The sequence below is a fragment of the Pongo abelii genome, chromosome 18 (genome assembly GCF_028885655.2).
Source record: "Pongo abelii isolate AG06213 chromosome 18, NHGRI_mPonAbe1-v2.0_pri, whole genome shotgun sequence".
In the NCBI taxonomy this organism is placed as follows: Eukaryota; Metazoa; Chordata; class Mammalia; order Primates; family Hominidae; genus Pongo; species Pongo abelii.
Genome location: NC_072003.2, coordinates 33,706,766 through 33,733,524, shown reverse-complemented (window position 1 = coordinate 33,733,524; position 26,759 = coordinate 33,706,766). Strand labels below are relative to the sequence as shown.

General features: G+C 53.0%; 2 protein-coding genes across 4 annotated transcripts; one reads left to right on the top strand and one right to left on the bottom strand.

Annotated features, from left to right (window-relative positions):
- Window positions 1-556: 556 nt before the first annotated feature.
- On the top strand, window positions 557-19,468 carry RUSF1 (RUS family member 1). Of its 2 annotated transcripts, NM_001132661.1 has the most exon segments (13): window positions 577-891; window positions 1,085-1,199; window positions 8,224-8,269; window positions 9,430-9,462; window positions 9,548-9,653; window positions 12,006-12,107; window positions 14,984-15,054; window positions 15,133-15,317; window positions 15,396-15,453; window positions 15,885-15,955; window positions 16,592-16,735; window positions 16,846-16,923; window positions 18,006-19,468. In NM_001132661.1, coding segments are annotated over 13 exon segments (1,407 nt in total). In that variant the 5' UTR covers window positions 577-591; the 3' UTR covers window positions 18,104-19,468.
- SLC5A2 (solute carrier family 5 member 2) lies at window positions 18,153-26,742 on the bottom strand. Of its 2 annotated transcripts, none has more exons than XM_054533033.2 (14): window positions 25,692-26,742; window positions 24,205-24,276; window positions 24,026-24,130; window positions 23,056-23,220; window positions 22,670-22,775; window positions 21,548-21,628; window positions 21,189-21,418; window positions 20,770-20,905; window positions 20,447-20,554; window positions 20,165-20,315; window positions 19,889-20,057; window positions 19,599-19,814; window positions 18,707-18,833; window positions 18,153-18,628 (listed from the first exon to the last, which is right to left on the bottom strand). In XM_054533033.2, exons 1-14 carry the CDS (start codon window positions 25,836-25,838, stop codon window positions 18,402-18,404), a joined length of 2,040 nt encoding a protein of 679 aa, XP_054389008.1. In that variant the 5' UTR covers window positions 25,839-26,742; the 3' UTR covers window positions 18,153-18,401.
- Between the last annotated feature and the right edge of the window lie 17 nt (window positions 26,743-26,759).

Here is a 26,759-nt window from a genome sequence, read left to right as displayed (position 1 = left end):
AAAGTAATGCTCCTGCAGTCTCACAAAAGGCCGAAGGATGGAGAATTTCTAGTCCAGGCCAGGGACATTCAGAAGAGAAAAAAAAAAAAAAGAACAACAAAAAAAAACCCAAGCAGCTTCACAGGGCCTCATCTGGTCCAATTTCTTCTCATGATGCATTCATTCACTCATAAATATCTTTTGAGCACCTACTATGTGTTGGGTAGATCTAGGGATAAAATCAGGGTTAAAAATACAGTCGCTGGTCTCACAGCAAAAAAGGCACCTGAGGCCCAGAGAGGGCCACTGACTTGCCCAAAGTCACACAGCTAAAACTTCTGTGGCCGAACCGCGTCTCGAACACAACCGGCGGAGGCCCACGGCGCCTGCAGCCCAGCTGCAGAATGCTACAAAGCAGCAGGGGCCGGTGCCGGGGTGCCCGAAGCGGCGCTGAGGCCGGAGAGCGCGTCAGTTTCCTAACTGCGCGGCGGACGCCGGGGCCTGCGCCTGTTCGTGAAGGATGTCCCTCCGCAGCCGCCGTAGCCCAGCCGGAAGTGCTGCCTGTCCTGTCCACCGTGCGGCAGGGGCGGGGCTGGGACCAAGAAGCTCGGCATGGCTGACGACGCGGGTTTGGAGACCTCGCTGTGTTCCGAGCAGTTCGGCTCCGGGGAGGCACGGGGCTGCCGCGTCGCCGCGGACGGTAGCCTGCAGTGGGAGGTCGGGGGCTGGCGCTGGTGGGGGCTCTCCAGGGCCTTCACGGTCAAACCTGAAGGACGAGATTCGGGCGAAGTGGGGGCTCCCGGGGCCCCCTCGCCGCCCCTCTCCGGGCTCCAGGCCGTGTTCCTGCCGCAGGGCTTCCCTGATAGCGTCAGCCCGGACTACTTGCCCTACCAGCTGTGGGATTCCGTGCAGGTCAGCTCGGTCGTCTGGGGCAGGGGACAGTGCAGGCCACCCCTCCCTCCCCAATAATGGACGGGTGACTGAGACTCGGAGCCGGGGAGGGGGCGTCTGACATGCCTCATACACCAAGAACAAGAACAGATGAAGGCACTTAGACCGCCACGCTCCTACGCCCGCTTCTCACCCTACTTGTTTTCTTCTCCAGGCCTTTGCTTCCAGCCTCTCCGGCTCCCTAGCCACCCAGGCAGTCTTGCTGGGCATAGGGGTGGGGAACGCAAAAGCCACTGTTTCAGCTGCCACGGCCACCTGGCTCGTGAAAGGTGAGCTGCACCCCTGGAGCCTCACGTATTGCTGCTCTCAGCCCTGCCTTCGCTGGGCTCTTATGTGTGTGTATGTATGGACTCGTGCCCCATTAGGTAGAATTCAGGCAGGTCTCCCCAGTTATTAGAGCGGTGCTTTGTAACCCAGTCTTCTCACATCTGGAAGACCCTCATCCCACTCACCAGCCTAGCAGCCGCACACCATTCCCCACACAGACTTCTGAGTCTCAATCATCTGGATCCCAAATCCCGTCCCCAACCCTTTATCCCTATTCTCTTTGTGGAAGATTGCATAAGAATGCAATTGACTGAATAAAACTGCCAGCTGCCCAGGATAGGGGAAATTGGTGAGCTCCAGAAAAAAAAGATATAGTTGGTCCTGAGAAGGAGAGAGGAGAGCCTGGAAAGAATGGAAGGTATTGTGTATGTTCTGGGATACCAGATGATGCGGTAAATAATAGAGTGACTATCTGCTGAATGTGTACAGCTTTTAAAAAATTGTTTAAGTAAAAAAAAAATACAGTTTGGTACCGTACCACCCAGAGAGGGAAATAGAACAGAAAAGGGAAATTGTTACATGTTCTACACGAGGAGGCCCCATGGCTTTTGCCACTGTCCTTTGTCTTTCACTACTGCTCCCAGGGGATATTTATTAGGCTGGTGCAAAAGTAATTGCGGGGTTTCTTTGTCGTTAGTGCCATTAAAGGTAATGGAAAACCCGCAATTACATTTGCACCAACCTAATAAATCAGATCTAAGGAAAAGCGCTTTCCATTCGTAGCATCAGTCTGGCCACATCCCTTGTGAGCCTCTCTGGATTTTTTTGAGAAAACAGGAGCCTCCTGTTTACACCTTTACCATTAAGACTGAGAAAACTGGGCCGGGCACGGTGGCTCACACCTTTAATCCTCGTACTTTGGGAGGCTGAGGCAGGCTGGGCAACATAGGGAGACCCCCATCTCTATTTTTTTTTTTTTTTTTTTTTGTAAGACTTGTAGTCTCACCGTCACCCAGGCTGGAATGCAGGAGTGCAGTGGCACAGTCTCAGCTCACTGCAGCCTCCTCCTCCCGGGTTCAAGCGATTCTCGTGCCTCAGCCTCCCAAGTAGCTGGGATTACAGGCATGTGCCACCCTGCCCCGCTAATTTTTTGTATTTTTAGTAGAGACAGAGTTTCACCATGTTGGCCAGGCTGGTCTCGAACTCCTGACCTCGGGTGATCCATTCGCCTCAGCTTCCCAAAGTGTTGGGATTATAGGCGTGAGCCACTGCGCCCGGCTTGTTGGCCATATTTTTGGAATGCATTTGGAGCTTGCGTCAGTAGTTGCTGTTTTCATGTGATGTCACCAACATGTTGCCTATACAGATTGAATATCCCTTATCCAAAATGCTTGCAACCAGAAGTGTTTTGGATTTCGGAATTGTTTTTGGATTTTGGAATATTTTCATGTATATAATGAGATTTGTTGGGGATGAGACTCAAGTCTAAACATGAAATTCGTTTATGTTTCATATATACTTTATACACATACCTTAAAGGCAGTTTTATACAATATTTTCAATAGTGTACATGAAACAAAGTTTGTGTTCATTGATCCATCAGAAAGCAAAGATATCACTGTCTCAGCCACACATGGACAATCTGGTTGGTTAACATCCCCATCGTTCCTTCCTGACTCTGAATGTTTATGCTACCAAGAAGCAGTCAGTTTCTTATACCTATTCACACATAAGTACTTAACAGTATAAAACATGATATACCACTAATACAGTGAGAAATTGTGTGTTCAGGGTAACTAAGCAGCACAGCAGGTCACCAGAACACCTGTATCAGCTTCTGAACCATAGCAGCAGCAACAAAAACGGCAGGCTCTCAGTCTTCAGCTGTTTCGATGAAAAGGTTACCAGACACCATATTTTATTTTTTTAAGGTGAGAAGAAACATTAGAAGCAGTTGAAGGACAGGAAGCGGGTCCTCTAGGGATGAGGAAGTGTTCTACTGGGTGGCTTTTTAAAATGTTTCCTCCAGAGTCATTTGCCTCATTAACTCTGGTTTCTATCTTAGAAGTCTCTCTTGGATTCTATAAACTGCCTGATTTCTTGTTCTGTTATGAATGTATGCTGCTCTAGTGCCTCAATAATCCCCTCCCACATCCTCACCGTGCTGTCTATAGGCACTTTTTCTGTAGTGTTAACAACATCCTCTTCATTGTCACTGTTACCATGATTGCCTTGATTCAGAACTGAAGGAGCCCAGCTCTTCCACACCTGTGAGTATTTCTCATCAGGTGGGATGAGAGACTGAGAAAAGAAATAAGACACAGAGACAAAGTATAGAGAAAGAACAGTGGGCCCAGAGGACCGGCACCAGCACCAGCACCGGTCTCTGAATTCCCTCAGTATTTATTGATTACTATTTTCACTATCTCAGCAAGGGTGATAGTGGGGAGAAGGTCAGCAGGAAAACGTGAGCAAAAGAATCTGTCACAAATAGGTTCAAGGGAAGGTACTGTGCCCGGATGTGCATGTAGGCCAGATTTATGCTTCTCTCCACCTGAACATCTCAGTGTAGCACAGTAGCAGAGCAGCCTTGCCACCAGCATATCTCGCCTAATCCTCCTCAGCACAGACCCTTTACGGGTGTCAGGCTGGGGGACAGTCAGGTCTTTCCCTTCCCATGAGGCCACATCTCAGGCTGTCTCAGTGGGGGGAAGCCTTGGACAATATCCAGGCTTTCTTGGGCAGAGGTCCCTGTGGCTTTCCACAGTGCATTGTGCCCCTGGTTAATCGAGAATGGAGAATGGCAATGACTTTTACCAAGCATACTGCCTGTAAACATATTGTTAACAAGGCACATCCTGCACCGCCCTAGATCCCTTAAACCTTTATTCCATACAGCACATTTCTGTGAGCACAGGGTTGGGGTTAAAGTTACAGATTAACAGCATCTCAAGGCAAAACAATTTTCTTAGTACAGATCAAAATGGAGTTTCTTATGTCCTCCTTTTCTACATACACACAGTAATGGTCTGATCTCTTTCTTTTCCCTACAAGAACAGTTTGTGCTATTTCACCATCGGCTTTTTCTACTGGTGGCATCGTGTCTGCACTCCCAAAAGCTGCGGGTTTTGGAGCATTTCAGATTTTTAGGTTTTTGAATTAGGAATGCTTAACCTTGGCCTGGCGTGGTGGCTCATCTCTGTAATCCCAGCACTTTGGGATTGGGGGGCCAAGGTGGGCGGATCAGTTGAGGTCAGATGCTCAAGACCAGCCTAGCCAACATGGTAAAACACCATCTGTACTAAAAATACAAAGATTAGCCAGGCATGGTGGCACATGCCTGGAATCCCAGCTATTCGGGAAGCAGCGGCAGGAAAATCACTTGAACCCAGGAAATGGAGGTTGCACTGAACCAAGATAGTGCCACTGCACTCCAGCCTGGGCAACAGAGCAGTATCCTGTCTGAAACAAAAAAGGAACGCTCAACCTTTAGCTCAGACAAGTTATTAAGAAAAATCAAGATCACTTTAAAATATGGAAAAAAAAAAAAAAAAAGGCCAGGTGCGGTGGCTCACGCCTATAATCCCAGCACTTTGGGAGGCCAAGGCAGATGGATCACTTGAGGTCAGGAGTTGGACACCACCCTGGCCAACATGGTTTAACCCCATCTCTAACAAAAAACTCAAAAATTGGCCAGGTGTGGTGGCAGGCACCTGTAGTCCAGCCTGGACGACAGACTGAGACCCTGTCTCAAAGAAAAAGGATGAAAAATCTACTTAAAAGGCTTGTTATTAGCCAGGTGCAGTGGCTCACGCCTATGATCCCAGCACTTTGGGAGGCTGAGGCAGGCGGATCACCTGAGGTCAGGAGTTCGAGACCAGCCTGACCAACATGGAGAAACCCCCTCTCTACTAATAATACAAAATTAGCCGGGCATGGTTGTGCGCGCCTGTAATCCCAGCTACTCAGGAGGCTAAGGTAGGAGAATCACTTGAACCTGATAGGCGGAGGTTGTGGTGAGCCAAGATCGCGCCATTGCACTCCAGCCTGGGCAACAAGAGCGAAACTCCATCTAAAAAAATAAATAAATAAAGGCTTGTTATTGATAGTAAAGGAAGCTCTCAGGATTTTACAAGCTCATTTGCATCAAACATGGGAAATTTCTGTGCAGAGCTTCATATGAGAAACTTACTTGGAATTTTTTGATGTGTCATTTTCAGTTACCTATCTCAGTGGAACATGATGCTAATTGTCATGAGTAGCAATAGTAATAAAACTTGTTGCTAATATTTTCACAATCTACCTTAAGCCACACATTTTGTACGGTTACATGTAATATGTGTCTTGATCTCTGCAGCAGCCATATTAGTTAGCTGCCATTATTCATTTTTTAGATGGAAAAACAGAGACAAAAGTGTGTTTAAGTAACTTGTCCAAGGTCACTTAGGGCCATGATTTTGACCCAGGCAGACTTATTCCTGTGTTCCACTCTTAACTACTACACTCTTTTGCCAGCTAAGAATTTCAAGTGGAGCCAAGTACAATTTGTGGTCAGCTGATTCCTTATTAGGACTCAGATGTTTCTAGATCTTACAGCTTGGCCAATTGTAAATGAGGAGGGAAAAAAAGCAAGTGGGAGTTAAGTTTTCTATTCTAGTGGACAGTATTGACTCAGATGCTGGGGAGTATGTATATCATTTGTCCTGTAAATGCCTCTGATGATCCATGGAAAGGTAGAATAGGCTCCCTTTCTGTCAGGTGGTCCAAGGAGGACATACACCTGAGTGGATACAAGTGTGTAGCCAAAGGGAAGAAAAATAGAGTCTGGGCCGGGCACAGTGGCTCACGCCAATAATCCCAACACTTTGGGAGGCCGAGGCGGGCGGATCACCTGAGGTCAGGAGTTTGAAACTGGCCTGGCCAACATGGTGAAACCCCATCTCTACTAAAAATACAAAAATTAGCCAGGTGTGGTGGCTGGCACAATGATGATTTTGCCAAGAATATAATGCACTTGAAGGGAATAGGTTAAAGTGAGTGATGGGAGGCCCGTAAAACCACCTTGTTAGGCGTTACTTCCAGAGTCAGGACAGAAATGGAGAAACAAAGCAGGCCAGATGGCAGTAGCTTGGACCCATGCTTTCCTTCAGTGAGGTAGCCCCAGCTGATGCTGGCCGTGAGGGAGGGCAGCCCCAGTGTGGCCATGTCTTCAGGTTCTTCCAGAGAAGCTGGAAATCCATATTTTCTTGTAAAATGCCTCAATTTTATTCACCATTCTAATGGGAGCCTCAGTGAAAGGGAATGATCCCTCCCAAAGTCTCAGGATCATTGTGAAGATGAAAAGGCATAGGTATTTCAGGTGTGCACCAGAGCGCTTACTGATTTCCCTCAAGTCCAGGGTGGGCAAGCATGACTCAGTGCCCAAGAAGGCTCTGGAAAGGGGAGAATGCATCTGTTCTCAGTGGAGAATGGGAGGGCTGGCCCGTGTCATTGCATTTATGTTTTGTGGGAAGCTCCCAGCCCTCATTCCCATAACGTAGTGTCCTTTCTCCTACATCCCCACCTCAGGGTCAGTGCCCTCAAGCTCAGACAAGTCCGAATCCTCTCCGCATGGTATCTGTCCTCTCCCATGTCCACTGTATGAGTCCCTCCCAGGTGTCTCGTTCTAAAATATTCTTGCCAGGCTTAATGGGTGCTACTCTCTGCATAATGGATGGTCCAAATTGACAAACTTTTTCTGTAAAGGGCCAGATCTTAATGCTTTGCAGGCTTTATACTCTTAGTTGCAGCAACTCAGTTCTGCCATTGTCTTGCAAAAACAGCTATAGACAATCTGTAAACAAATGGGCATGGCTGCATTCCAGTAATACTTTATTTCCAAAACCAGGGAGTAGAAACAGTTTACTGATCCCTGGTCTAAATCAGTGTTTTCTATACTGATTGTTATCTGCTCTTTGGCTGGATTTTGACCCTGGAATCATCATGGTCACTGTGGTCATGAAGTACCTAGCAGAGAGAGTTGGGTAGCCAGAAAGCATTTGTTGTGCAAACGAAGGTCCCACTGATTCCAGAGACTTCTCTTACTCTGCCCAGCCTAAGGAGGCCTGTCCCTCTGCCGTGCAACCCCAGCTGCAGTTCAAATCTTTTTTTTTTTTTCCTGAGACTGGGTCTTGCTCTGTCATCCAGGCTGGAGTGCAGTGATAATGATCATAGCTCACTGCAGCGTTGATATCCTGAGTTCAAGCCATCCTTCCGCCTCAGCCTCCCAAGTAGCTGGGACTACAGGCATGCCACCATGCCTGGCTAATTTCTTTCCTACTTTTTGTAGAGATGGGGTCTTGCTGTGTTGCCCAGGCTGGTCTTGAACTCAAGGCCTCAAGCGGTCCCTGGGCCCAAACCCCCTGTAATCCCAAAGTGCTGGGATTATAGGCCTGAGCCACCATACCTGGCCCAAATCCTTTTATTTATTTATCCCATAATAACCATCTGTGAGCCAACTGCCCAGCCTAAGAGCTAGAATAGGTTAGCAATAACCTTTGAATTTCCACTTAAGATTTCCTGCTTTTTTGAATAGTTTTACCAAATGGGTAATATTCCTAAGTGCTATATTGTTTAGTTTTAATTTTAGAGCTTTACAAACTGTGCTGTATGTGGTCTTCATGGGTTATTTTCATGCAAGAGTTTAATAGTAGTATTCATCTATGAATGAATGCCTCTGGGTGAATATACTAGAATTTATGTATTCTGTCAGTCAACATTTGCATTATTCCCAGGTTTTTTGCTGTTATGAACAATTCTGCAAAGAACATTTCTTGTCCATGTCTCCTAGGGGACATATTGAGGAACTGCTATTTGTAGGCACTTCTGACCCCATTATGCAACTATGACTATCTACAACTTCTAGTACCAGGCTGAGTTCCCAAAGGCAGTGACTCAATGAATTGGCCAATTCAGTGCCAGGGTCTGCCAAGCCCCACAGCTCCCACGCCTCTTCCTTGCTCCTTACCTGTGCCTTCTCTCCCCCAGATTCAACTGGCATGCTGGGCCGCATCGTCTTTGCCTGGTGGAAAGGGTGAGTTTGTCTTCCCGGCCAGCAACTCTGGCAACTCTTCCCAGTGGTGGTAGTAATGATAGTAATAGTATTGCCATTAATTGTGGCTGTAAGGGTTCCATGAGATGATCTATGCAAAGTGCTTAATGCCCGTGGCATCGTACATAATGGCTCAGTAAACACTAGCTACCATTAACAGCTGTAACTGTGCCCCCTGAGCCTCTGTATGTTGTCTCTAATCCTTATAGCAACTCTGTAGGATGGGATTGGATGTGTACATTTCATAAATGTGAAATATACCTGCATGAGGGAAGTTACCTGCCCAAACCATACAGCTTATAACTAGCGAGATGGGATTTGAACCTGAAGCCTGTGCTTTCCATGGTATTGGGCAGTTCACTGGGCTGAACCCTCAACCAGGCCATGTGTTCAGGATCTCGTTATGTGTGTCTGATACCTCTCCCAAGAATGTTCCCATTCGCTCCAGGAGATCTCAAACTGAGACTCGGGCCTAATGCTGCAAATCCTGAGCTGGGCTGGGGCTGCAGTATCTCCTGCCACTGGGACCCTAGAGAAGTCGTTTCCAAGTGTTTGTGCACAGGGCAGGGAGTCACTGTCTGACGAAAAGGGCAGGTGAGGTAGCCATCCATGGTGTTGTGTAACAGAAGTACCCTAGGCCTGAATGTCGGAGCCCGGCTCTCTTAGCCTTTTCCCCAACTCTGCGTGTGATCCAGGGAAATCATATCCCCTATCAGGGCTAGTTGTTTGTAACATGCAGGGTTACACACTCAATGTGATGTTTACTAGTCCAAAACATGCTCACTGGGTACCCTCACTCTAAAGCAAGAAGAAGAACGGAGAGAGGCAGAGGAACCCAGGAAGAGCCTCCCTCCAAGGACGGACAGAGGCTGGGGAGCAGCCACGAGACAATCAGGGTTTTTCCTTGGTAAATCGTGAGTTCATAAGCAGGAGACACTAGGTGATCAGTCAGTCACTGAAGGTCCTCCCAGCTAATGGTGGCATTTTAGGTAGCAGTGACCGGCTGTGGGGACAGATGTCTGTCTGGGGGTGTGGGTTTTCCTGAGCTCTTCAGACTTTACTGTGGTCCAAGACTCCCCACACTGCCCATAGGATGTGTTTCTCCTTAAGTCCAAATTACAACAACCTCTCCTCCCCAACAGGAGCAAACTGGACTGCAATGCCAAGCAGTGGAGGTGAGGAGGGGCGGGGACAGGGGAGGGGAGTCTTCCATTATGAAAGTCTCCTACCTCTGACCTCTAACCTCTGATCCCTCCCCAGGCTTTTTGCGGACATCCTCAATGACGTAGCCATGTTCCTTGAGATTATGGCTCCTGTATACCCAATCTGTTTCACCATGACCGTCTCCACCAGCAACCTGGCCAAGGTAGCCACTTGTGGGGGTACCCATCTGTCTAAGACACCTGCCTTGGTAGTGTGTGAGTTTACCTGGGCTCTGTGTTCAAGCCACTTCAAGAAGAATAAGAAAGTTCAGATGTTTCTACTTGAACCCAACCATCCTTTCTGACCCTCCTCCAGCCAGACAGCGTCTAGTGCCCCAGAAAGTGTAAGGCAATGTCTAGAGCCACAGGACTGGGGAGGGAGCTCCGAGCTGAGAACTAGAAGGGGTTGTCCAATGTTGACATTTTGGGACCAGCTTCCTTGACTTCCCTTTGGTTCTTTCAGTACAGTATTTATTGAGTGCCTACTGCATATTTAGCATAGAATGTGGGCCCCCCGTCTTTGAAAGGAAGCCACACATAATTGCACCAGTGTTTGTGGAATTATAGGTACAGGTATTCCAAATGAGAAAGGTAGGTAGGGGCCTGCAAGAGGCTGAGGCGGGGATTCCAGCTTGGTCAGGGAGTGTACGAAGAGCTCCTCCGAGCCTGGGTCCTGAAGATGGAGTTTAAGGTGCAGGGCGGGTGTTCCGGGCAAAAGAAACAGCACAGCTTAAGGTCTGGAGGCGAGGTGGAGATGGAGCACAGACCGTACAGTGAGCTGGGGGACACGCGGGGCTCAGGCACACTCTTCCTCCACGCCGAGCTGTTGCCCGCACAACCCTTGCAGGTTGGTCTCATCCAAATGAGGACACTGAGGCCTGGCGTGGTTCAGTAAAGAGCATATCCTGTCAGAGTTAAGTCCCTGGCCCAGAGGAGAAACTCAAGAAAAAGGAAGACCCATTCCAGGGCCCGTGTGTCAACTTAAAATCACGTTAGGGCCGTGTTTCTCCATAAGTACTAGCATTTGGGGTACAACGGTTCCTTGTGGTAGAGGACATTTAGCTTCCCTAGTTGTAGGCCTAAATGCTACAAGCACCCCTAAACAGGGTAGGAAACTCCAGAGAAAAGCATGGCTGTAGCTGTGGACCGAGGGTTGTGCCATCTGGCTTTTGCTTCAAACTCTGCCTTTGGGACTTCAGTCTTTTCATCTGTCCAGCACGGGAATGGAACAGGGCCATGAGCTTCCCTCTTAGGACCCCTCTCTAGAGTTCCCCTCTCCACAACCTCCATCTCCAGCTGCACCAAGAGAAGCCAGCCTGGCTGTCATCTATGCTGCCGCCACCACCACTGCCACCTCCTCCTCCTCTTCCCCCTTTCCCTTATCTGTCACCTTCAGCTGAACCTTCAGTTCCGTTATTTTTCCCTCCTCAAAATCTCCAGTCCATTCTCTCCTCTGTCTTCCTGTCACCACCTCTCACTGCTGAAAGAGCACCGTTGCTTCCCAGGTAGTCTCCCTGCCGCTCCCCTCTCAGAGCAGCCCAGTGATCCTTTCAAAGAGGAAAGCAATCAGGTCACTCTGCTGTTCCATTGCTCTTAGGGAAAGACCTTCACCAGGCTTGCCAGGCTCTGCGTGGTCAGGTCCCTGCCAGCCACTTCGCCCTCACTTTGTCCCTCGTTCCTCTGGCCTTTGAACAGACTGTTCCTCTGCCTGCATATTAACTTGTTTATTTGTTTATTATCTGTTGATCTATATGCACCATGAGGGCAGGGCCTGGGTCTGACTTGTATCACAGCACCTAAGTCTATGTCTGGCATCTAAAAGAGCCCTCAGCCAGGGGCGGTGGCTCACGCCTGTAATCCCAGCACTTTGGGAGGTTGGCATGGGAAGATCTCTTGAGCCCAGGAGTTCCAGGCCCGCCTGGGCAACACAGGGAAACTCTGTCTCTATTCAAAAACTAAGGATAAATAAAAATAGTAATAAGTAAAAGAGCTTTGATGAACTCAGGATGATTGTGGGTGACCAGTGACCCTCCTTGATGAGCTTTATCCTGCGATCTCAGAGGGAGAGATCTGGGCGCCCTGGGAGGTCAGGGCCATCAGTGTAGGTTCCGACAGCTTTAACTGGGGCAGGAGGAGAGTAGAGGAATTACAGGAGGCAGATGTAAGCATGAAGCTGGAAACCAGCCTGAGCCTCCCGCCAGTAATGGGGAGGGTATAGCCCAAGCAGGAGCTGGAGGGCTGGGAGTTCTGGGCTGAGAATGATCTTTGGGCCTCCACCTTGGGGAAGAAAATTGAGCTTCTGTGAGGCCAGTCCCCAAGGTGGTAGTGGCAGGTGGGACTCCACTTTCCTAGAACATCACAGGGAAGTTGAGCCTAGGGGGCATCAAGGTGAGAACTAGATATCAAGGACAGCATTCAGAGTTTGGCTGGGGCCAGGTTTTCTCCAGCTGGTCTGAGTGCCTGTGTTACCAGGACACATGTCTCTGCCAACCTTCTCTCTTCCCCTCCCCACCCAGTGCATCGTGAGTGTTGCTGGTGGGGCCACTCGGGCTGCCCTGACCGTGCACCAGGCTCGGAGGAACAACATGGCTGACGTGTCAGCCAAGGACAGCAGCCAGGTGAGTGCCAGAGCTGGAGGGAGGGCGTGGAGTGGGGTGGGAAGGGGAGAGAAGCCACTTGAGTGCCCTGGAGGGCCCAGGAACACACAGGAAGAAGTGTGGATGCTCCCTGCTGACTCAAGACACCCAGGCAGGAGTGTCTTGGGCTCTGGTGGCAGCAAGTCCGAGCTGATCTCAGGCCCTGCCCACCACCTGTGTGGCTGAGAGCAAGCCCTCAGCCTTGCCCTCTTCAGACCCCACCGTGCAAGCTGGATGTTCTGATCGCATGAGGCCCCACATGTCAAGGCAATTGGCAAGTCAGAGTTACCCAACATGTGGGGTTGCTGGGTCACTGGCTGGGGCCTCCACTCAGCAGTTTAGCAGGCCTGCTGGCCCAGCCCCCCTACCCACCCCAGGGAGCCTGGAGTTGGGGTAGGGACACCCCTAAGGCTGAACTCTGCATGGATTAGACCTCTACAAACCCCGTGCTGAGTGCTTACGTGCACTGCATCACTTAACTCTCACGCCTGTCATCCTAGCACTTTGGGAGGCCGAGGTGGGAGGATCACTTGAGGCCAGGAGTTTGAAACCAGCCTGGGCAACCCAGTGAGACCCCATCTCTACATAATATATAAAAGAAACTTTAGCTAGGTGTGGTGGTGCACACCTGTAGTCCCAGCCTCGAGCTCAGGAGGTGGAGGCTGCGGTGAGCTATGATCACCCCACTGCACTCCAGCCCAGGTGACAGAGCAAGACCCTGTCTCAAAAACAAACAAACTCTCACACCAACCTTTTGAGGTAGTTACTACTTTATCCCTAGTTTACAGATGAGGGAATTAAGGCCCAGGGAAGTCCCAGAAGTGTGAGATGGTTTTCTTTGACACCGAAGCAATTTAGAAACTGCTGTTCTATGCATTCCTACTTTCTGGCCTTCTCTTCCATTGTTTGGCTCAATAATCTTAACCCAAGCTAATATTTATTAAGCACTAACCATGTGCCAGTATTTCGTTTCTGGGAACTCTTTAAATTCTCACAGTGGGCATGTGTAGTAAATGCTCACGGTTGCCTTAGTACAGATGAAGAAATAAAGCATGGAGAGGTCCCAGCTCCCTGGGGACCCCTGGGGAAGTCCCTTCTCCCAGGATGCTTGAGCTCATTCCACCCATTGTCTCTTCCGAACCTAAGTCCACAGGCTGTTAAGGAGCAAGAAGGAAGCACAGCACAGGCCCCTCACCGCAAGACTCCCAGCTCCATGCCTGGTGTCCCTCTCCTGTTCTCTCGATGGCCCCCAGCCCTACCCCTAACCCCAAGCCGTTTTTCCCAAGACCCCAGGGCTTCCTCGGTCCACAGAGCCAGGGACGTATCCAGGACTAACCTGGGAATGTGTCAGTCCCGCAGCAGACCCCAGCTTTCTGCCAGTGCAGCTTTGCTGTCACTGGATGTGGCCACTGGAAATTACTCTTCTCACCTGGGAGAGAGGAGCTCCTGAACTCCCCAGGTCCCTGGTCCCCAGTTTCCTGCCACACCCACAGCGTTTATTCCCACAGCATATGCCCTTCCCAGGAGGGCTGCGTGAGAACAGCTCTCCCTGGGAGCCCAGTAGTCAGGGGCACCAATCCAGACTCCTCCCTCATGATGAGTTGGGGGCAGGTAGCCTGGGGTCTCTTCCCCTAGGGTGATCTCAATCCAGCCATCAGAGTGTTCTCCTAACATTGATAAACAAGGGAAGAGGTGTGGGTCTTGTTCCTTTTCTTCCCGGATGGTTCCTTGACCCCTTTGCAAATCTATCTGCCAGTTATTGCATACCAAAGGAGCTTGGTGGGAGGGGAGCAGTCAACTTTTTAAAAGCAGTAAATAAAAGTTATTCCAGCTCATGCCTGTTATCCCAGCACTTTGGGAAGCTGAGGTGGGGATTGCTTGTGCCCAGGAGTTCAAGATCAGCCTGGGCAATATAGCAAGACCCATCTTTACCAAAAAATGCAGTAATAATTAGCAGAGGCGTGGTGGTAGGATCACTTGAGCTCAGGAGTTTCAGGTGGCTATGAGTTATGATTGCACCACTGCACTCCAGCCTGGGTGACAGAGTGAGACCCTAGCTCTTTAAAAAAAAAAAAAAGTACACATTAGTGGGTACCTGAGTGTGGGTCTATTCTGGTGACTTGCAAGACAAAGAAGATGTGTTCAACGGTATTCCAAGGGCACCTACCTGGGCAAAAAAGCAACTGATACACATATATGTATTCAGACAGGGTATCACTGTGTCTCCCAGGCTGGAGTACAGTGGTGCAATCATGGTTTAATTTTTTTTTTCTTTTTTGGAAACAGTCTTGCTCAGTTGCCCAGGCTGGAGTGAAGTGGCATGATCTCAGCTCACTGCAACCTCCACCTCCTGGGCTCAAGCATTTCAGCCTCCTGAGTAGCTGGGACTACAGGCAAGCGCCACCATACCCGGCTAGTTTTTTGTATTTTTACAAAAATACAATGGGTCTCACCATGTTGCCCAGGCTGGTCTTGAACTGCTGAGCTCAGGGAATCTGCCCACATCGGCCTCCCAGATTGCTAGGATTACAGGTGCGAGCCACTATGCCCCACCAACTTTTTAATTTTTTTGTAGAAATAGGGTCCCACTATGTTGCCCAGGCTGGTCTCAAGCTCCTGGACTCAAGTGATCTGCCCACCTCAGCCTCCCAAAGTGCTGGTACTACAGGTGTGAGCCACCTCGAGCTGGCATCTTTTAAATGACATTTCACCCACCAAAAACTAAAAATTTACCCACATTGCAGTAGGGAGCCCTGGGAGGTTGTGGAGCAGGGAGGATGGGGTGAAAGGCACTCAGGGGCACTCAGTCTGGCCTGGAGGGGCACCTTCCAACTCCTACTCCCTCTGCCATTTTCCAGGAGACGCTGGTGAACCTGGTGGGGCTCTTGGTCAGCCTCCTGATGCTCCCTCTGGTGTCAGGTTGCCCTGGGTAAGCCGGAAGCAGGGTGAGCAGGAGAGCCCCAGCTGGGCCTCTGCCCACTTCAGCTACCTCACTGTCTCACCCCAGCTTCAGCCTTGGATGTTTCTTCTTCCTCACTGCCCTCCACATCTACGCCAACTACCGCGCGGTCCGAGCCCTGGTCATGGAGACCTTGAACGAAGGCCGGCTCCGGCTGGTCCTGAAGCACTACCTTCAGAGGGGAGAGGTACTCAACCCAACTGCAGCCAATCGCATGGAGCCGCTGTGGACAGGTGACCCTGCCCCTGGTCTCGGGTCCTGTGTCTCAGCCTCTCCCACTGCCTAGGCGTCCTGACCCCAGCTTCCCACAGGTTTCTGGCCAGCTCCGTCTCTATCCCTGGGGGTCCCTTTACACCGCTTGGTCTCCAGGTGAGTGGCCTAGCGTCTCCTGCTCATCACCACTGCCACCCACACTCCCCGCACACACCTCTCACTCCGATTACACACTGGCCTCCCTGGCAAGGCCCTACCTCTCTGTCCTGGGTTCTTCATTGCTGCTGAACAGACATGGGGTTGGTGTGGGTGTGTGAGGAAGGAAAGGGTGTATAACATGAAGCAGATGTAAGAGATGTGTTTGATGGGTGAAGGAAGGATGGGCAGATGGGGAAGTTGGATGACTGGATACAGGAAGAAAGGATGGATTTGGTGTATGTGGGTAATGGCTGAGGGAGAGAGGAAGCGAGGGGACCTGAGTGAAGCCTGGATCGTTTCAGTTCACTGTGGGTGGCTGTTCAGTGGCTGGTTGGACGTGCCTGCCTTTGCTGTCCTCCACCCCCACTGCACTGTCCTCTCCCCCACAGTGTCTTTGAGCTGCAGCAGCTGGTTGAGGGGCACCAAGAACCCTACCTCCTCTGCTGGGACCAGTCACGAAGTGAGTGTGCCTCATTCTCCCGGCCTAAGACGCACCCTCCCGGGTCAGCCTCTCATCCCTCCAACCCAGGGCCCCGAGCTCTGGGCAGTTTGGAGGCTGCCTGTTCTGGGGGTTGCTCTAGACCGTTCAAATTACAGCTGCATGCCCCAGTGAAATTCACTTCACCACTTTGTAAAACAGAGCTAACAGTACCTGCCTTATTCCCTGTGGTGTTTTTATGAGGGTCAAATAATGTGACTGCAAAGCTACGTTGCAGCACTCTTAGGAAGGCTATGACCTTTGCTGTCCCTGGGAAACCACCCTTCTGTCCATCCTGGGTTGCCTCTTCGGTAAACAAGTCCTTGAGTGTGTTGGTCTGCTGGTTGAGTGTGAAAAGGTGCTTATTCTCACTAGCCATTAAAGAAATGCAAAATAGACCCAGCCCAGTGAGCTACTGTGAAATTGTATTTGGAAATTGGTCAGTTTGGCCCGAACATTGGGGAGCAACAGGAGATGAATTGGAAAGGAAAGGGTGAGGTGCTGGCCTTCCATGCCAGGCCAAGGTCTCAGGGCAGACAGGGGAAGCAGGGTGATGGGATAGAAGGGGTTTGGGAGGTGGCCCTTTCCTGATACCAGTCTGTCTCTGGGTCCCTCCAGACCAGGTACAGGTAGTTCTGAACCAGAAGGCAGGCCCCAAGACCATCCTAAGGGCCGCCACACATGGGCTGATGCTTGGGGCCCTGCAGGGAGATGGACCCCTTCCAGCAGAGCTGGAGGAGCTGAGGAACCGGGTGCAGGCAGGTAAGTGCCTCACGATCTAGACTGCTGATGCCTCAGGGTGGGGAGGAGAGAGGACAAACTCTGTCCTGCTGGAGGACACAGAGCTTCTGGTTCTGCACCCCCGTACCCAGGTCCTAAGAAAGAGAGCTGGGTCATCGTCAAGGAGACACACGAAGTGTTGGACATGCTGTTCCCAAAGTTCTTGAAAGGTAACATCCCTCAGCCCATGGCTGCTTGGCCCCTGAAGCCTTGTCCCTGGGGGCCCCGCCTTCCCCCACTCCCACCCTTCCCCCTGAAAGGTAAAAGACTTGGGTTCTTGGGCCTGGTACAGAGGCTAACACCTATGATTCTAGCGCCTTGGGAGGCCTAAGTGGGCAGATTGCTTGAGACCCTGCCTGGGCAACATGGCAAAACCTTGTCTCTACAAAAAAAAATACAAAAATTAGCCACGTGTGGTTCTGCTCTTGTGGTTGCAGCTACTCAGGAGGCTGAGGTGGGAGGATCACCTGAACTGGGGGAGGTCGAGGCTACAGTGAGCCATGATTGTACCAGCCTGGGTGACAGAGCAAGACCCTCTCTCAAAAAAAAAAAAAAAAAAAAGACTGCTGGGCACAGTGGCTCACACCTGTAATCCCAGCACTTTGGGAGGCCAAGGCAGGCAGATACTTGAGCTCAGGAGTTCAAGGCCAGCCTGGGCAACATGGTGAAACCCTGTCTCTACCAAAAATATAAAAAAATTAGCTGTGCATAGTGATGCACGCCTGTGGGACTGTCAGGAGGCTGAGATGGGAGGATCACTTGAGCCTAGGAGGCAGAGGTTGCAGTGAGCCCAGATTGTGCCACTGTACCCCAGCCTGGGTGACAGAGACCCCATCTCAAAAAAAAAAAAAAAAAAAAAAGGGTTCTCCCTGCAATCCTAAGTTTGGGACTCAGTTGCTCAGTTTCCCTGTTTATAGGACGGAGAGCTTAGAATGGTCTTTGAAGTGCTATCAGTGTAGACAGTCTGTGTAATCCCAGTTGGCAGGTAGGAAATGGGAGGATGGAGCGGGGAGGCCCTCACATTGGCTGATGAGGATGTTTTGTCTGGCGCCTGTTCCATCCCAGCGTTCTTCTGTGTGCCATTTCAATGAATTCTTGCCGCAGCCAGGTGTGGTTTCAGCCTCATTTTATGCCATACTCACCCAGCAGAGGCAGTGGGAGCCCCAGTAGTGCACAAAGCCTGCACCCAGCCTGTGCCTCTCCTTACCCTTGTCCCCAGCATTCCCGGCAGCACCCCATGATCTTTCCCCAGGACTGCAGGATGCCGGCTGGAAGACCGAGAAGCACCAGCTAGAGGTGGATGAGTGGAGGGCCACATGGCTTCTGTCTCCCGAAAAGAAGGTCTTGTGAGCAGCCGAGACAAATGCCCAAGCCCAGGGCAGGAACCTGGAGCAAGGACACTTTGGCCACAGCAGGACGGGGAAAGGCAGCTTTATTTTTCCTTAGGGCAACTGCAGCGGGTGGGCCAGGCCCTCATGGGAAGTGACTGCCAATCAGATGCAGTGGGCCCCAGGCAGAGGAAGGCCGGGAGAAGGGGAGCCAGGACCTTCTAACCCCACTGCCCCTTCCCCTTTTCTGGGGAGCACCGCAGGCTCCTCACCCCCACTTCCTGTGAGGCTGTGGCTTATGGTATCCAACACAGTTGGTCTTAGGCATAGAAGCCCCAGAGGAACACAGCCACTGCCATCATGAGCAGGGCATTGAGGTTGACCACACGGGCCCAGCTCGGGTCCTCGCTGATGTCCTCCAGCCGCCTGGCTGCTGCCGCTGCCTCCTCCTGGGCAAGGGGCGGAGGACTGCCCACCCCACCTCTGCTCATTCCACAAAACCAGAGCAGGCACTGGCGGAAGAGGCTTGGGGCTGGGGCCTGGGGCTCTGAGGGAAATTGAGGCCCTGTAGTTAGTTTGCGGGAACTCAGCTCCTCCAGCCCCACCTCCCGGCATGGTGCCCTACCATTCGTCTCCATGGCACGCTCTGGGCACCCATTCTGTACAGGGAGTGAGGAGCCTTCCTGCTCATCAGCATCCAGGTCCTCCCGTTCCTCCTTGCTGTGCCGGAGACTGAAGACCAGGCGGTGGAGCTGGGGAGGGTGGGAGCACGGACGAGGTGGGAGTTCTGTCCCCCTACGCCCAGCTCCTAAAGTCTTGCACACCAGCTCGTCACTGCCTGCCCTACCCACCTCTGTCCAGTCTACACACCCAGCCCAGGCTCAACTCATGCCAACTCCACCCTACATGGCTGCCCTGTGCCCTCGGGATAAACCCCGAGCCCCTGAGCTTGTGTTTTAAGCCGTTGGCCTTGCTCCCCCAGCTTTATCAGCTCAGGTCTGTCTACACCCAGATGGTAGCGCTTGTGACACTGGCCTGGCAGTCCTGCTCACAGTGTTCTGTGCCTGTATGCTCCCACCCTTTCCTCCTGCTGCTGCGGAAATCCGGCTATCCTTCTACACCCAGATCTCTTGTCCTGTCCTCACCCCACCCTGCCACCATCAGCCCTGCCGGGAGCCACCTGCCCTTTGGCAACAAAACCAAACCTTTTTTTGGGCGTTCAAGATGGTATTGTGCCCCACAAGTCAGATACTGTGTTTTGAGTCCCAAAGGCCATGCCAAGGATTGGCTTTGGGAGGCTTTAATCACCAACCCATCAACATCAAGCCTCCCCCAGGCCGGTTCAAATAAATGTATTTAAATAAAAATTCTTGCTCTGCAATTGCAACTGCAGCTGGACCGCTAGCCCATTCCCAACCCTCAGTCTAGAAATTCAGGTCCTCCCCGCTGGGCACTCCAGGAAGCAGAGGGCAGGTGCTGCGTCCCACAGTGCTTGCTTGGGGTACCGGGCCACTCACGTGCTTGCGGGGGATGGGCGCGGTGCACAGGGAGACCATGAGGGTGAGGAGGCCAGAGCAGAAGAACAGCACGATGGCAAAGTAGAGGTAGTGCACGCCGCAGAGGAAAGCCGGGCACGCCGAGGGCTGCACACAGCTGCCCGAGCCGAAGGAGAACTCGGGAATCAGGCGTGCCAGGCCCATCAGCAGGCCCCCGATGAGTCCCCAGAAGGCGCCCTAAGAAGGAAACAGGTCAGCCTGTTCAGGATGTGCAAGCCCAGCCTTGCCGTCACCACGCGCGTGCCGCTCACCTGCTCGTTAACGCGCGGCACGAAGAGCGCCAGCACGAAGACGGCGGACACGGGCGGAGCCAGGTAGCTGGAGACTGCCTGGATGTAATCGAAGAGCTGCCCGCCCTGTGCCGCCTGCACCACGGGAAGCCAGGCCACCGACACTACCACGATGAACACCACCCAGAGCCTGCGGCGGAGACCGTTGGATCGAACCCGGACCCTAGGCTCCTCTGCAGGTGCGCAAGCCCCCGCCCCGGGCTGATCCGTTGGGGAGGAGGGGAGCCCAGGTCGCACCGTCCCACCAGCAGCAGCTCGCGGTCGCCGGCGCGTGGCCGCAGGCGCGTGTAGATGTCCATGGTGAAGAGCGTGCTGCTGCTGTTGAAGATGGAGGCCAGCGAGGACATGAGCGCGGCCAGCATGACCGCCAGCATGAGTCCGCGCAGTCCTGTGGGTCGACGGCAGCCGTGAGGCTGGGGCCACTGGGGGTCCAGGGCGGCTGCAGCTGCACGAGGGACGACCCCTCCCAGCAGCGGGCTCCGCAGCGAGCTTGCGCCTGTGGCCCGGGGCTGCCCTCACCGTTGGGCATGAGCTTCACGACGAGCCGCGGGTAGGCGATGTTGGAGCAGCCCACTTCCGTGCCGCACACGTGCCTGCACACCTCAGGCACCACGCACGCCACCTCGTCTGCCAGAGAGAGGCCACCGCGCGGCTAGGACGGGGCCTGGTCTGGGAATCCCAGGAGGTGGGGACTGGGAATCCTAGCAGAGTAGGCGTGCGACCCCCGGAGGGAGGCGGGACTCTGCGCCCAAACTCCTGAGTCTTAGGAAGGTGACGGAACTGGGCGACGGGCGCCCGGTCGCTGGCACAGGAAAGGGGCGGGGCGGGGACGCGGACGTTACCTGGGTACAGAATGCGGCTGATCATGCCTGGCATGACCATGAGAAACATGGGCGTCAGCTTCAGGTACCCACACAGGATGCAGCCTGCCTTGATGTGGGTCAGGCTCTTCCCGGCCAGGCAGCGCTGCACGATGACCTACGGGAGGGGCGTTCAGCTGCCCGCTTGCGGGCCTCCCCTTGGCCCAGCCCCGCGCCCCGTTCCGCTCTAATATGTGCCCCGCCTCTGGCTCGTGAGTGCCCCAAGTTCAGCTGCACGCTTGGAGCAGATGGAGCCTTCTGTCTGGTTCAGCACCAACCTGAGGGGTTCCCGCCCCTCAGACCGCGCCTTAGACCGTTGTGGGGAAGGCGGGGAAGGACTCAGGTTCCGCCCGTCTCGGCTCCGCCCCGGCCTCACTGCGGGCGCAGCCCTATACCCGCACCTGGTCGCTGCACCAGTACCAGCCCGAGACGATCGTGAGTCCCAGGAGCAGCGCAGGCCACGGCAGATCCCCGGTCACGGGGTGCCGGAGCAGGTGGTAGGAGTCGGGCCGGGGTCGATAGCAGAAGCTGGAGATGTTTCCCACGGCTGGATCCTCGGACACCGTCAGCGAAGTCGCTGCTCCCAGGTATTTGTCGAAGAGACCCGAATACCCGCCCACCTCGTGGAAGGCTGCCGGGCAAGGCCGTCAGGGGACCCTCCTTAGGACCCTCAGACCGGAGACGCGCAACGGCCCCGCCCGCAGGCCGAGAGCTCCGCGACCACGCCCTCCGCGCCCCTCCCTGGTAGGCGAGCCCCTACCGTAACCCATGAGGATGCAGGCGCCCCCCAGAATGACGAAGGTCTGTACCGTGTCCGTGTACATCAGCGCGGCCAGCCCTCCTGCAACAGGCCGGGGTCAGGGGACAGCCCAGTTGTTTATGTTACAGGCTGGCCTTAGCAATAAGGTGTCTTTGTGGGAATTTGAAAGAGTTCTCCTTCCTGGAGAATAAATTTCAAAACGATAGCCTATTCTCGGGGCTCATGCACGCAGGCACCAACAAGCAGGGCCTGGCGGGCAGAGTGTGGCTGAGTTTTAGGGCCAGGCGCCTACTTGCAGGACCCCCACTAGCAGCCCCCTCTAGGCCCCAGTTTTGTTTTTGTTTTTGTTTTTGAGATGGAGTCTTGCCCTGTAGCCCAGGCTGGAGTGCAATGGTGGATCTCAGCTGGCTGCAACCTCCGCCTCCCCAGTTCAAGCAATTCTCCTGCCTCAGCCTCCCGAGTAGCTGGGATTACAGGCGCGGGCCACATCCAGCTAATTTTTTGTATCTTTAGTAGAGACGGGGTTTCACCATGTTGGCCAGGCTGGTCTCAAACTCCTGACCGCGTGATCCGCCTGCCTCGGCCTCCCAAAGTGCTGGGATTACAGGCGTGAGCCACCGCTCCCAGCCGGCCCCATTTTTTTCTGCGTCATCATAGGAGAGGGTGATTCTCTAAGGTCCAATACTCAGTTCTGTTCCTTCTGGAGGTGGGTCCCCTCAAGCGGGCCTTGGCACCAAGCCCTGCCCACTCTGGTCCGCATCTGACCTCAGGCCCCACCCCAGGTCCCTCTGAACCATACTGGGTTTGGCCAGAGGTCTTGGAGACTCATCAGGTGCACTCTCCCAAGTGTTCAAAGCAGGCAAGAGCTGCTAAATCTTCCTTTTCTCACAGTCCTCACTCAAGCCCAGCATGGCTTTCTCTCTGAACTTCCAGTCAAAATCCAAGAGACAGTGGAAAGAGAGGAAGCCTTTGCTCTCCAAAGATTTAGTTCCTTCTCCTGCTTGGACCACACCACACTTCCAGACCTCTCCAGCTTGCTTTCCTCTGGCGGCTCCCTAAACCCTGGCCACAGCTGGCAGCAGTGTCCCAGGCCCACTCCCTTTCCTAAGCCCTTGCTGGCACCTGTCACCGTGTAAATCATGGTGATGCCCAGAAGCGCGATGACGGAGGCGTAGATGTTCCAGCCCAGAGCCTGCTGGATGAATACAGCTCCGGAGAACATGTCCACCTTGGGGGAGGAGCAAGTGCCAGGTCAGGACCCAGGGCAGTGTCCCCAGCCCACCTCCTGCCCAGGCCATGCCCTACTAGCCTCAAAGCTTCCCTCCATTTTTCCAGGTCCCAGCACTGGACCCGGCTGGTGCCCTGGAGACATTCATTGCAGGCTCTGCCTCCATCATCATAACCCTCGCAGTGGTTTCTCCTAGGTCTCACGCCCTCCAGGGTTCTCTAGAGACCCCACTCGAGCCCCGCCCTTCTAGGGCCCAGTCGCATCTGCCACAGGCACTCACTGAGATCTTGGTGAAGATGTACAGGAAAAGGGAGAGCACAGACAGGTAGAGGCGGATGCGGCGGCCGCCGAAGCGCTTGCGCAGGTACTGTGGCATCGTGATGACCCCCGCTGTCAGGTATACAGGTGCAAACAGCCAGCCCAGTAGTAGCACCACGAAGAGCGCCTACGGGGGTCAGTACTGCCGCTGAGGATGGCTTTGCCCTCATCCCTGAGGATCTGACCTCTTCGTGAAGGTGCTACTCCAAGCAAGTGGCCCTGGGAAGGGCCACATCTGGGGCCCAGAGGACAATTGCAGGCGATGGCTCTGGGGCCCTGGGCACCAAGGAACAGAGCTGACACCCTCCTGGGCTCTTAACTGGAGCCCTCCTTGTCTCCCCAGACTATCACTTCTGGCCTGTTTTTCCCAATGTTGTCCCTATGATCATCTAGGTATGAACCCCAGCATAGACCCCTCAGACTGACCCGAGCCAAAGCCACCCAAACCTTGTGTCCCTCAAAGATCAGCTCAGCAGTCTCCTCCTCCAGGAAGCCCTGAGCTCAAAGCCCAATCTCCCCTCCAACAGGAGCCTCAGTCCCAGAGCTTTGTCTCTGCTCCTCACTTCTGCAAAGGGCTTTAACTTGGCCCCAAATTCCTCACAGACCACAGCTTCAGAGCACATCTGAGCAGGTGCTTCCCTGGCTTTGAGGCTGCTCACCCCACTCAGAGAGGAATAAATGGAAGCCCCCAGAGGCAGTGGCTGGTGCAGGCTGGCTCACATGGCAAGTCAGGAGCAGGACCAACAGTGGTCACCCCTGCACCCCTCTGCTTCCTGGCTGGATGTATGACCTCCACTCCCAGCCCAGCCACACCCCACAGTTGGGAAGTCCCACTGCCAGTCTCATTCCCCCTTTCCTGGAGTTTCCCCAAGGTGTGACCCTTCCAGGTGTTCTCACTGGGGGTGGGGTTATTGGAAAAATGAGGGCCTCACATTCCACTCGAATCCAGCAACAGCCAAGCCACTTGCAGCGCCAGTCCCTGCCAGGCCCACAAAGTGGCCACTGCCGATGTTGCTGGCGAAGAGAGAGGCCCCAACCTGGGTGGCCAGAAGAGGGAGTGAGCAGGGCTGCTTCTCCAGGCCCCTCCCGTTCCCAGCCCAGCCCATCTCACCGGCCACCACACCATGCTGCGTCCTGCCAGGAAGTAGCCGCCCACAGTGCCTCTGTTGGTTCTGCACATGGACTGGGAGACAGAGGCGGGGGAGACCTGGGTTTGGGGCACAGCCTTGGACCTCATCAGCCACCTCAACACATTCCTCAGCCTTGTTTCTGGCTGAAGATTAACGAGCCAAGTTTCCCTGATCGTTTGCACTCCCACCCCCAACTCCTCCCAGACACTCAGGGCAATCCAGGCTCTAATCCCAGTGTCCAATTCCCCCAGTTTTTTCACATATTATTTCTTTTTCTTTCTTTTTTTTTTTTTTTTTTTTCGTTTTTTGAGACAGAGTCTTGCTCTTGTTGCCCAGGCTGGAATGCAGTGGTGTGATTTCGGCTCACTGCAACCTCCACCTCCCAGGTTCAAGCAATTCTCATGCCTCAGCCTCCAAAGTAGCTGGGATTATAGGCACGCGCCACTACACCCAGCTTTGTGTGTGTGTGTATGGGTGTGGGTGTGTGTGTGTGTGTATGTGTGTATTTTAGTAGAGACAGGGTTTCACCATGTTGGCCAGGCTGGTCTTGAACTCCTGGCCTCAAGCAATTCACCTGCCTCGGCCTCCCGAAGTACTGAGGCATGAACCACCGCACCCAGCCCCACATCTGTCTTTCTTTTTAGAGACAAGGTCTCGCTCTGTCTCCTAGGCTGGAGTGCAGTGACATGATCATAGTTCACTGCAGCCTTGAACTCCTGGGCTCAAGCAATCTTCCCACCTTGGCCTCCGAGTAGTTGTGACTACAGGCAAACACACCACCATGCCTGACTAATTTTTCCTTTCTTTCTTTTTTTTCTTTTTTCTTTTTCAGAAACAAGGTCTCATCCAGGCACAGTGGCTGACACCTGTAACCCCAGCACTTTGGGAGGCAGAGGCAGAAGGATTGCTTGAGCCTAAGAGTTCAAGACTAGCCTGGGCAACATGGTGAGACCCCTCTCTATTTAAAAGTAAATAATTTTCAAAATAAATTTTTTAAATAAAAAAGAGATGTGGTTTCACCATGTTGGCCAGTCTGGTCTCAAACTCCTGGCCTCAGTGATCCCCCTGCCTTGGCCTCCCAAAGTGCTGGGATTACAGGTGTGAGCCGCTTGTCCCATCCCAACTCCCCAGGATTTATTGTGTGTAGATTTGGCTTGACCTTCCTGGGGACTTTGAATATTTTCTGCTGGTCAGCCACAATGCGGTCAGGGGAATGAGACCCCATTTAGAATGTCGACCCTGATGAAAATCCATGGACCCCTTCAGCTAGCATAGTCCCAAAGTGGGAAGACAAGGAAGGAATGTTGGCTGGGCCTCCCTGAGAACCTCCAAAGACCTGCTTGCCCCCAGGCCTAGGTTTCTCCTTCAAAGATCCAAGCATCATTCTCCCACCTAGGGTCCCCCTGAGACTTTTCCCCCAGGCCCCCGAAGCCAGCAGCCACCAGCAGCACACCCCCCAACTTCTCACCCACAAGCCAACGCCAATGACCAGCAGGAAATATGCAGCAATGACTAGGATGTCGGCAGGATTGTCAATCAGGGCTCTCTGGGCCCCCAGCTCTGGTGCCGAGCCTGCCTCTGTGTGCTCCTCCATTCTCCCCAGGATCTGCCCCATCCAGGAACCAGCCCCTGGATTCCCCCAGGGGAAGGATTAATGGTTACCTCAGGGGCACTGAGCCGACAAGTCCCCCAGGTCTCGTTCCCGCTCCCCAGCTTTGTTTAGCTGAATCAGGTCATATCAAGGCTGAAGGCTGGTCCTGGGGAGCTGGGCCCTTCTAAGTTCAAGAGCACTCCTTCCTGGGCCTTAGCCTCCGCCCTCTCCCCTGTGCTCCAGGCTCAAAATCACCTCTTTTACTCCCAAAAAATGCATCGCTTCCTTCTTAGCTAAGCCAACACGCCTGGATTTAACTAATCCAGAGGAATCATTTTCAAATCCAAGTCTGACAGGGTCACTCGCCCTCCTGAGGAACCCTCCATAGCTCTTAGTACAAGCTCTTCAGCCTGATTTCCAACCCTGGCCATGCCCCAGTTCCCGCTCATCCTTCCCCCTGCTTCTGCAAACCAAATCTACAGGAAATCAGAAATCCTTTCCCACTCCTTTAACCTACCCAGCCCAGATTTTTGCTTTTTGCTTTTTTTGACCAGATATTTTTATCCCCACCAAATCCTTGCACAAACTGTGTCTTCTGTTTAGAGCACTTCCCTGTCTCCCAAATGGCCAACTCCTACTCAGCTTTCAGTACCCAGTCTGTGTCACCTCTTCAAAAACTTCTCTGACATTTCTGATGCAGTTCTGAGCACACTGTGTGGCCCTTGCCTGGGTCCAGGTCTGTCTTCCCAACAAACTAGAGTCTCCTCAAGAGCAGGACTGGCTGGGTGTGGGGGCTCATGCCTGTAATCCTAGCACTTTGGGAGGCTGCAGCGGGAGGATCACTTGAGCTCAGGAGTTTGAAACCAGCCTGGGCAGCGGAGTGAGACCTTGTCTCTTAAAAAATAAATAAATAAAAATTAAGAAGAGCAGGACTGATCTGATTCA